The sequence below is a fragment of the Lissotriton helveticus genome, chromosome 5_1 (genome assembly GCF_964261635.1).
Source record: "Lissotriton helveticus chromosome 5_1, aLisHel1.1, whole genome shotgun sequence".
Lineage (NCBI taxonomy): Eukaryota > Metazoa > Chordata > Amphibia > Caudata > Salamandridae > Lissotriton > Lissotriton helveticus.
Window position 1 is genome coordinate 652052798 of NC_136065.1, and position 12090 is coordinate 652064887.

General features: G+C 40.9%; 1 protein-coding gene across 1 annotated transcript in view; it reads left to right on the plus strand.

Moving 5' to 3' along the window:
* Window positions 1-12090, plus strand: part of FBXL15 (F-box and leucine rich repeat protein 15) — a 48023-nt gene that overhangs the window by 11704 nt on the left and 24229 nt on the right. The window contains exons 2-3 of the mRNA XM_078643050.1: window positions 5415-5568; window positions 10818-11320. Of these exons, the coding sequence (XP_078499176.1) occupies window positions 5415-5568; window positions 10818-11320 (657 nt within the window). The remainder of the gene's footprint in view (window positions 1-5414; window positions 5569-10817; window positions 11321-12090) is intronic.

A 12090-nucleotide genomic window follows, 5' to 3' on the forward strand; every position in this document is an offset into this window, starting at 1 on the left:
TATATTTCAAAAGCAGATTTAACTACAAAAAGCACATTTTGATAATACATTTTTATTAGAAGACAATAGCAATCTTAAGAGGCATTGCATAGCTTCATACACACATTGACTCTCTCTCTCTCTCTCTCTCTCTCTCTCTCTCCCCCCCTCTCTCCCCCCCTCTCCCTCCCCCTCCCCACACACACACACACACATTTACTCACCCAGCCAGGTACCACCATACATTTTAATGGTTACCAGGATAGACCATAGCTTTTCGTCACAATATTGTACACTGTTTATTTTGCCTTTACTGATTCAGATGGTACGGGTTGATGTCTTCCACCCTGCCTCCTGTGATGATCTTCTGAAGCTGATTATCCCGCTCATCAAACATTCAAAATTTGTTTACTGCAGACCAGCTCTGGTATACCGCAAGCAACTACATATAGGAGTCATGTGCCATTTTGTAGCCGGTTTCCTTGCACAGGTTTAGAGGATTAGCAAATGTTTTAACAGAGCACATGTATTTATTCTTTTTAAATATTATGTGAACTTAAATTAATGTAAATTATTGTAATGGGTAGGAAAGAGACATTGTACATATATGCAACCGATTGATGCTTATAAATATATCTGAGGCTTGAGGGTATAGGTTATATCATCCTATAAACTCCCAGCTCTAACAGGTTTAAAACCCGTTATCATCTTAGGAACTGGCATTTTATTTTTGAATTGTGCAGGGTGATAGTGCTAATTCTTATAATTAAAAAGGTTGATGTCATAGAATTACTTGGTTTTACATATCTTTGTTTGATAATGATAGCATTTTCGGGATGTCTTCTACTATAATTGTTCTATTGTGCTTTTATAGTTTTATTGTAACTGAATAAAGTATTTTGAAATAAAAATTAAACGAAATATTCACCCCCTTAAGTGTGAAATTGTGCGAGTCCTGAACATGTCAATTTCTTTTTCCTAATGTACATTTATTAGTCATAATGCATATTTGTTATTAAAAATTGAGACCTTTTACAAGAAAAAGAGGTTTCCAAAGTTTATTAAAAAAAGTTGGAATATTCCATATGCTACAAATATTTGGGTGTGCACTTTAAATGGACAGAATGCAGAACAATGTCATACATTCACCCCAGTACAGAGATCTGGGCCTAAATCCATCGTTTTTTTGCTCACCATGCCATTCCAGTTTGGACCCACCCGTATGCAAATCAGCCTTGACCCTGCGCCCAATGGGAACAGTCCAGCCCGAACTGCCAGGCCAGGTCCTCCCTGGACTGGAAACAAGCATCCTAGGACCGGTTTCGGACTTTCAGTGCTCATCAGCCAGGGTAGCTTGACTCCAGAGGCACGAAGAGCATGGGACCCACGTCTGGGCATACCCGTCCCACTCGGGGTGACAAATGCAAAAACAACAATTGATGGACAGAATGCAGAACAATGTCCTACATTCACCCCAGTACAGAGATCTGGGCCTAAATCCATCGTTTTTCTGCTCACCATGCCATTGCAGTTTGGACCCAGCCATATGGAAATTGGTCTTGACCCTGCGCCCAATGGGAACAGTCCAGCCTGAACTGCCAGGCCCATAAGACATTATTTTCTCTGATGTTTTGAAAAAGAAACATGATCAATGGCCCCTGCTTTATCTTTCAGTGTGTGGTTGGCTTGATAGCCTTGACAATGATAACACTAATCATCATAAGCCCACTAACTATATTGCCTTTTCCATATCTTTAGGTCTTACCTCTTGAACGATCTAGTGGACTTACCAAGAATTTACAATAGGATCACAGCCTGCTCATTGCTTACCATTGTTTGGCTTTATTCTCACTGTCATTTTGCTTGCTTCTCATTTGTTTGCTTGCCTTACTTTTGAGTTTGCCCCTCCCCTGGAGCATGACCTTCTTACTATCCTTTTTTTTTAATGTCTTGTATCCTTTCACTGCTCACTTTTAGGGATATACTTTTCTCTTTTTGGTTAAGCACTCAGATTGCATGTGTTTTCTAGCTCTCTCTGGCCTGTGCTTCTTCCAACCTCCGTTGCCCTCACATATGTGTTGCTTTCTTACTCTGTCTTGTTCTTCTACTCTGCTAACCCCACGACGCTCCATGTTGATCTTTTTCTTTTGTGCTTCTTCCTTCCTCACCCACTCTGCTTTATTTTTACCAGCTGTTTATTCAATGGTTGTCTTCCTCTTTTTTTATTTGCCGCTCTTTTAGAGCATAACCTCTTTATCTTCCTTTTGATTGGCTGATTTTTATCCTTACACTGTTCACATTTAGTGAAATATTGTTTTTCTTTTTTATTCAGCACTCCATGAGAGTGCATGTGTTTACTGTCGCTTCCTCATGTGCGGTTCCCACCCCTTACCAGTTTGAGCTGTGGTGCGCCCCACTCTTCCCAGCTTTTTTTTTTTAAAACACAGCAAGGTATATTTTGGTGAGGCATAGCTGAAGAGCGCACTTCAAGGGTTGTTTTTGTTTTATCTGCTTCATTCAACATATTGCATGAAAGTGTAAGCTTTGATACACTAAGGATTGTATGGTGCTAAGGAAGGATTATCTGCTGCACTCGCTTAGCAGGCATTCTAGTGTATTTTGGAAATTGATGTGCAATTTAACAATACTGATGCTGCAATTGTTGGACGCTATTTCCATGGGTAGTATTTATTGAGATTCATTGTGGCATACACACAAAGGGCCCTATTACGAACTTTCAGCAGCGCTGTGGCACGGCGGTGCAAACCACTGCTCCGCTGAAGTACACTGTTGCCCACCCACCAGATTATTACTGTTCAGTGGTCTCGCAGGCGTGCGGCGTGGCGGTTCCCCCTGCAGTACCCTTTCAATGGCACGTAATGGGAACGCCTCACAAAGTTCCTGCTCGGCAAGGACTCGAAAGTCCATACCGTGCAGGAACCTATGTGCTTGCACACAGAGGGGCGCATGTTATACACCCCTGGGTGTATCCACATACGGTTTCCTCTCTGCCAGGGTTTTTCATGGCGACGGAACCCCCTTGAAAAGCCTGGCTGAGAGGTAACTCCTAATATGCTTGGCGGGACCGTGGCGGTCCAGCCAAGCATATTGCTGCTTCAAACAGCCGCTCCTATGGCAAGGAATGTCAGTTCCATGGCAGAGCCAGTGGTCCAAGCGTGGTCCTGTTGCCCGATTTGTAATCGGGCGGTCGGACCTCCTGTGCAGCGGTTGCTGGGTCAGGTACTGCCACGCACAACAAGTCTGGCGGTCCTTGTACTGCCAGACTCATAATAGGGCCCAAAGTGTCTAGCGGTGTTTACAATGGACTCAAAAATGACCCAAGCAGAATTACTGCTGGAGGATTCAGTATCGGAAACATCAGAATCAGTTAAAATGCATTTAAAAAAATAAGATTACATTTCCCCACCACTGAAGATCCAAGAGTTTTCTGCCACCAACCTGCAGAGAACCATATACATTATCTTACGCAAAGTCACTTGTTGGCTTTGTAAGTTACATTTTGACGAGTTACTCAGTTTAGCACTGCTTTCCTTGCAGCAGGCTTTGCCTTATGTTGTGCTATAAACAAAAGAAAAATAACTTTGTACCACCTGCGTAAACACTTGATTGCATTTAAAAAGAGTGTTGCCACCTTGAAAAGGATGGACTTGTCAGAAATCTGTGCCAGTCAACAACTACCTCGTTTTAACAACGGCATTGCCAACTGAAATAGGAAACCAGAGATAACTTGAAAAAATTCAAACTATGTAAAAAGTTCACGAAACTCGTTTTGTTTTCATCACAGGTGCTGACTTAAATGTTTCCATCCGCCAACTGCACTCCTCCTTTTCCTTATAGAGTCCACTAACTGTGTAGTGCTACTGTTGATACCATTTCAGCAAGTGCTCCACTTCCTATGGGGCACCATCGGTACTCAATAAATAATTAAGTAACTCAACTTTAATAACTTGCATAGTGGAGGGTGGAATGTTTACTGTACGACAAACTACTATGTTATTGTGTCCATGGAATTTACAGTTGAAGGGACCATTATTGACCATTTTGGATTTTCCTACTGTATTTGCGACAGATGGGTCAGTTACAAGACTGTGATTGTTTTGAGAAGTGGCTGGAAACATTTGACTGTTAAGTGAACCTGCTAAGGGAAGTACTTTTTTTGGTCCTGTTTTGGGAGCGGTGGGACCTTAGAACGACATCATTGAGTAAGGAGTGGTAACTCAGTTGATAACTATTCTCTTGGGCTCATCTTTTTGGGTCGTCGAGAACTGTAATGCCCTACTAGTTATTGGTCTTGCCTCTCTCACAAGCCCATATATCATATGTAGAATAGGGGACTGGCATAGCCATGCACCTTTGTTGCCACGTTCACACTTTCTGAATTTCTGATCCTGAGAGCAAATAAAATAAAGGGGTTCATATAGTGAATCATAATCAACACATGAGGAATATCACTGATGATATTTTAAGCATTGTACCAGGTCTGAATGCCATATAATCGAAAGGAGAAAGCCCAGTCACGGTCTTTGAAAATGGCGTACTTTTGAAAGCACGAGTCCAATGAGCACTGCCCCTACAGTGAAAACCTGTGTGTTTTTAAGGAAGAAGTTTATAGGTGAATTCTTCGTACAGAATTCACTGTGACGCGTATCCTACCAAGGAATTTGCATGCCTTGCTTACTTGCACACCACACTACTGTAAAACCAATCAGTCATCAAATGTAGTCTGGGATCGGGGTTTTTATTCCCCCGTGCCATTTCTCCTTTTGGGCTGACACATGCTGAATCCATGAGGCGGGAAGCACCCCATTCCATGCCAGTGGCACCCACCATTGCAACTGCAAGTCTGCCTGAGAGCCTCCTGTCTTTGCCGCAACACCTGCTACTTTTGATACCGTTATGACAAGACCATTGCGTCCCATGTGGCTTTGTCCTCTGTAAATATTTAAATAGCTAAATATTAGTAAATTGCATGGCAGTGGGCAGAATGGTGATTGCAGAATAAACTACTATGTTTCTCTATTGCTACAGTGAATTATCAGCTAGAATTTAGGGAGATTCCCAAAATAAAATTAGGGGCATATGATCGAAATAATCAAATTATTAAAGAAAAACAAATACCTGTACAGTATGTGGACAGATTGGCTTTGGAAGAGTACTCTTAAAACTAGAGATGAGGAAATGACTGTATGAGAGCTGGGGTGAGAGAAGAAAGGTGTAGCATTGGTTAATCATATTACAGTGAATGGGTAGTGAATTCAGAGGACGGCTTCCCTGAGGAAGTGGTAGAAACAACCAGTCTGGAACCTAGAATCTAGCTGATGAGTTTGCGAGATTGCAATTTTGCCTTGGCACATTGCTCCTAGTTTCTACGGTGTTCAATCTAAATCACTTGTTTTTTTCTGTTTTTGTCTTAGTTTACTGGATCTACCATGGGAGGATGTTCTGTTCCCACGAATCTTGGACTACCTGCCAATCGATCAACTTGTGCGTTTACAAAGGGTCAGCAAGTCTTTCCAGTCTCTCGTCCAGCTTTATCTGAGAAACTGCCACTGCTTCGACTCCACTCAGGTATTATATTATTACCATGGTTATCCCCTTTATCTATATGTCTGCTTCTGAGGAGGGTTCATTACCTTTGCTATCCGCTCCTTGAGAGAGTAGGAAGGAGAGCTGAAAAATTGTGATTGCTTAGGTAAGTTGTAAATAATGTGTCTTCAGATGCAGATAAAGGTTAAAGGGATTGCTTTAAAGTGCACATATTTTCCAGGCAGTAGTATTGTAAAATAAGAACTATCCTGCTTTAGGCAAATTCAAGGGAAGAGAATGGCTAATTAAGGTTTTATAATTTAACCTGTAGAATCGTAACAGTTGAAGTGTCCTTCATATAATTGAAAGCTTCATTCCTGCTAGCCTAAGACATTTTGCATTCAACAAAACTGAAATATTTGTAGATCATGCTGAAGGACAAGTTTACTCCGTTAAAGAATTGGGACCCCTGAACACTGGGGAAATAACTTTAACATATATTAAATATTTTTTTTCGTTCAATAATTTTATTGCATTTTAAAAAGCATATAAATAGTTAAGTACATTACAAAGTGATACAATTGATGAGAATCAAGAAGATCAATATATCATTTAGTAATCTCAAAAAGTACAAAGTATCATATGAAGATATGAAGAATTATGTCAATGAACCAAAATGGCCAACAAATGTATCACCATGATAAAAGAAAAGGAAAATGTGTAAAGAGAAAAAAAAACAAGGAAAGAGAGAAAGAAGATTAGAAGAAAAGAAAAGGAAAGAGAAAAGCAAAAGAGGGAATAGAAAGACAAAAGGAAAGAGACCCACCAGGGGAGGTCTATGAAGAACCAAATTCATACCAGGGGGGACATGGAGGGGCAAGCAAGGGGACCACCAGGAAATACATAGTAATGAAGCCAATGATCCCATATTAGAAAAACTACAGATAAAGGCGTAAAAAGTGATAAAAAAAATAGGTGCCAATGAGCCTTATAATTCTTATTTAAGAGAGAACTAGAAGAAAGAGCATAAGCTAATCAAACAGGCTATAACAGATAAAAGAAACTCTAAAAAATCCATCAGTCAGCTAGATAGAAGAAAAATAAACCACAATATATAGTATAATAAAAGCATCGTGAATAAATACTAACAAGAAATAACGAGTATAGTGCATAATAAAGAATACAATCTACAGCTATATATGCAGTATATAAGTAAGAACTGTATTCTAAACAATCATAATAACTATTCAGACTTGATTGTATGAGCAGAAAAAATGCATATAAACGTAAACAAAAATATCTAAGGTCTAAAAAAAACACCTATATATAATTCATTACAATATCAAGAATAGACAAACCAATTAATGAGCATCAATAAGCAAGAAAATTATAAAACAGAGCAATAATCATTTAGATGAAATAAGTTAAAGATGTTAATATATAAGGAACCAACTAAAAAAGAACACATCTAATAGAGCATGAATACATATAAACATCACATCACAACCAGTATATTCAAACACAAACAAACGGGAAAAAAACCCAATTATACACCAAAGAAAGGGAGGAAAAAATACGAAAATAAAGCAAAACAGAACACCAAATGAATAGAAAAGAAGAAGCATTGTACACATAAAAAGAAACATCCAAAGAAAAACAAAACATCCACAGAAAAGCAACCATCAGCAACCCAAATAGTAAAAGGGAATAAACAGATATACTGAAAATCGCTATGAAACAAAACATAAAGTACCTACTATGAACAATGAAGTACAAAAACAGAAAGTCTGAAGTTTGAGGACAACAACGGAAGATACATCCATGTATAAAAAGAAAAATATAAAGGGAGGAAACATATCTGAAAGTCAAAAATAATAATCAAAATATATAAAATAAAATATCAAAGGAACGAGAACCAAGAGACACAAATAAACAAAGGAAAGATATGAACCCCTACTGCGGCAAACAACATGTGAACTAGAAAGCTGGGAACACCATCTTATAATTATTAAGAGCAAAAACCTAACATGTATAATTGAAATCTATTACACAAGCTAAGCATAAAGAGACAAAAAGAAAACTTCATAGTGACAACTAGAAATCAAGGGCCCAAAGGACCAGGAGTAGGAGAAGAATCCATCTGAGATTCAGACTAATTATCCAGAAAGGAGGAGAGATCAGAAGGTTCATCAAAGATTCTCGACCGGCCCTTAAAGGTGATACGAAATTTCGAAGGGCCAGCAAAAGAAAAAGGGATATTCATATCTGAAAGACGTTTCCGTAAGTTAAGAAAACCTTACCTTCGAATGACAGTTCTCTGGCAAAGTCTTGCGATATAGCAATCCGATGCCCTTCCCAAGTCACCGCCTTGATCTTCCTCATGTGAGCCAAAATTTGCTCCGAGTGTTGATGACGCAGCGGTGTAAAAATTACCGCCCTTGGATGCAATGAGGACTTGGGTCTAAAAGTTGGTACACGATGAGCCCTTTCAATTTCAAAGTCTTTCTGAAATGAAATTTGTAGAGTAGATGGAAGCCACTGGTATAGAAAGTTTATCATCGAGGAGACCGTTTTTCCGCATCTTCAGGCAGAGCAAAAATCCACAGATTGCTTCTACGATTGCGATCTTCCTGTTCTGTGAGATCCCTCCGTAACTCCGCCATTGAGCGCTCCATCTGCTGAAGAGACTTAGAGTGTTGTTGCGCAGTGTCCTCCACACCACTAATACGTGTCTCCGCATTCGTAACACGAATAAATAATGCTTTAAAATCATTTCTGATAGCCGCTACCTCAACTTGTAGTAAATCAGTATTGGTCTTGGTAGATTGCGCAATGTCATGTACAGCATTTAAACGTGACAAATTGGTGTCCCATGTGGTACCAGTATCCTTCTGAGATGACTCCGGGGTAGGAGAAGTTTGTTTGGACCTCTTCAGAGCAACTTTGGAGTCTTTAGCATTAGAAGGGGGACCATATTATCAGCCATAAGATATGACCACAAGAAAAGTCCAATAATGTCACCACATAAAAAAAAACCTGTGCGAATATAATCTGACCCAAAAGGACCATAAAATGACAGAAAAATCAATAGTAGCGTACAAAGACACAATAAAAACAGTAGGTAGCCTATAAAAGGAAGACACTGTCAACAGCAATAGCAGTAGAGCACAAAACAGCGGTCATTAACAAGTAGGGAGAATAAATCCATATAACATGCTGAAGGAGCGCTGAAAAAGCGTTGAAAAAATAATTGGTCCTGTCCCCACTGAAGAAAGGAGCAAGTAAGGTAGCTCATTAATCATGCTTGGGCAAGAGGTTTAGAGGAGACATCGAGGAGAGGCAAAAAGTATCAGTCATGACGACATAACGACTAAAATGTCTCATAAAATTGTCTGTGAGACAAACTGATGTATCCTGGAGCATGGAAATGGAGAAACATATTGAAAAATCACCTTAATCCAGCTTCGCATGCAGGTTTCAGTGGCTTGTCACAAACCCGTGAAGAGAAAACGCGAGCGGCGCCGGCAAAACAAAATGGCAGCCGCTCACGAAATCCAAGGAGCGGAGCTACTAATTAATAAAAGAGCAGGTTCCTGTAAGTTCCGCTAGTAGAGAGACGTTGCAATCCGCTCACAGCATATTCCGACAGCTGAAATGCCGATTTTCAGGAAGCAGGCACCGTCAGCAGGGATCCTAAATCGTCCCGACAGCCTTAGATGCCCCGGAGCTACTCGCGAACCGCCATCTCGTCGCGGCGCGCAAGCCACGCCCCAACATATATTAATTTTAGTGGAGTCTTACAAGCCTGCTGCAGTATAGGTTATTCGGACGAAAGTTCTCAATAGCAAATCGTGAATGGATTTGACAGACATTGGTAGTAACTTGTCTGCACCCTTGCGCCCTTCCGCTCCACCTCAGACAGACAACATCGCTCCCCATCTTCGCAAGAAACCTCAAAACCTGGCTCTTCGACAGACCCCCTCCTTGATGGAATGGAACCTGCACCCCCCCAAATCCCCCCCCCACCCCTAGCGCCTTGAGACCCTTACGGGTGAGTAGTCGCGCTTTAACAAACTCCTGATTGATTGATTGATTGATTGATTGTAGGTTTGACCCAGCACCGTGTTTTTTGTTCCATTCGAGCCTACCCTTTCATGTGCTTACTTTGAACCCCTCTGGATCTTACATCTGTAGGCCTGCCTTTCTGTCACATGTATAGAATAGTAAGTATTTGTCTTTCTCACTCTTCCGCATTTCAGTATGTATCATGTTTTATATCGGTTTCAGTTGTTGGGATCTATAGATTGTTTTAAAAAGCATTTCATTTAATAATTTTAAAGTGATAATTCCAGTTTCCTTAATTCTCCTATATTGTTGGCAAAGAAAACACCAGCCAGTCCACATATCAGAGGACTACTATAAAAGCAAAAGTACAACTTTTTCATAAATAACACTTTAAATTGGCATTTTCAACAGGGAGAATGTTGAGTAAATAGACTGAGGAAACAAGCCCTGAGTTGTGATCTATCTATGGTGTAGTTAAAGACCCCTAGCTGGTAACACAGGGGGTAAACGTTCTATCTATTCAGCTGATAAAATGAAAAATACATTGTCCAGGTGCATCCTGGTGTCCCACAATGCAGATTCCTTATGACATTTAGAATGTGTTTAACGTAGCAGGAAACTGGGGACTGTTTTCTGCTGTTAAATGTAATGCAACAATTCATGTGAGTAAACTAGAATAAATAAGGAGAAGCGGATCATAATTGCTCAGTTGTAGTGAGTATAGGAATGTACCAACTGCGGAATAATACTAGAAGTGAATTCAGGCAGCTCTTCCATAGGTTTCGCTTGCGTGCAGGACTGAAATGTGTTGTCAGTTCTGAAATACAAATTTACCGACAGGCTACTATAAATAATCACTCTTAGGTGCACTTTCGGCCTACGTCTCTAGCTTCCATTTTATTGCACTATCGTGTAGGACATTCTGCATGTAGGCCCTGGTATGTAGGTTAAGCTAAAAGCTCTGTGTTTCTAGGGTGAAGTGATGTGAATGCATTTGCCCCTGCATTTTTTTCCCCTGGTGATTCAGCTTTTCTGGGTCACCTACCATACCTCTTTTTTGCTTCTTCTTGCATCATTTTTAGTTGTAGCTCTACTGCTATGCACTAGCTTGGGCAGCCATTTTTATCAAATCTTGACTGATTAACATGCAGTGTGGCTCTGTGTTGAAATAAGAGACTTCTTGTGTTTACTGAGCCTTCGTTTCTAACTTTCTATTTTTATATCAGATAGGTTCACACTTGCCTAAAGCTGCATTCTGTACCATGCTGAAGGAGAACGAGGTGCTGCACCGACTGAACCTCCAGAGCTGCTCTGAGTGGCTGACCGACCGGGAGCTTCTTCCTGTTGTGGGCCAGAACCATCACCTCTTGAGCATCAACTTGAACAACTGTCTTCTTCTGAGCCGCCAGTCGCTGGTGGCCATATGTCTAAGCTGCCCACACCTTCAAAACATTTCTATGGCCCACTGTGAGTGGGTTGATGGCCTTTCTTTGCGCAGCCTAGCTGACCACTGCAAGGACTTGGAGTCGATTGATGTGACTGCATGCCGTCAGCTGAAGGACGAGGTAGTGTGCTACTTGGCACAGAACAGTTGCAAGCTAAAATCCCTCTCCCTCGCAGTGAATGCCAACATTACAGATGTTGCAGTGCACGAAGTAGCCAAATGCTGCAGGGATCTGGAACACCTAGACCTGACAGGCTGCCTGAGGGTCAAGAATGAATCTATCAGGTACGTCGAAATGAAGCACATACTTGTTTCTCTTAGCCCAGGGTTACGATTACATCCACTTTACTATTACTGCTACTTGCCGTTTTCATATTCCCTAGCAACCAAGAATTAGCTACATGTAAATTTCACAACTGCATGTCTAACCTAGTCATGAAATGAATTTATGAAATCGCATTGTGTGTACCTAGACAGGCCTAGCTGACTCCAGTTGAATTCCTTTGGCCCCCAGGCAGTGCACGCATACCAACTTACCATCTGGACTGTGAAAACCAGACAGGTGGTTTCCTATGAATCCCTCTCAAACTTACCTGAAAGGTAACCATGTTAGGAACCAACATTACCAGCCAGAGACCATTGTTGTTTTCTTAGGTTCCCCGCACCCTTTCCAAAAAAGTAGCATACAACAAATCTGTACTGGTACTGATAAGATTTTATTTCAGAGCCAATGAGGTCTCCGTCACTATGCTCTACTCTACTCCACTACACTGTATACCAGTCTAATCTAGGCCACTCTAATCTACTTTGCACCACCGCATTCTGTGACACTGTTCTCTACCCCACTCTATGTACAACTGCACTCTACACCACTCCAGTCTAGGCAATTCCACTGTACTTTGCACAACTCCACTGTATTCCACTCTACTTTGCAAAACTGCACTCTACGCCACTACTCTATGCCACTGCACTCTACCCTGCCACCACTCCACTCTAAGCCACTTCACTCTACTCTGAAATAATCTCCTCTATGCCACTTCACTTTACGCCACTCC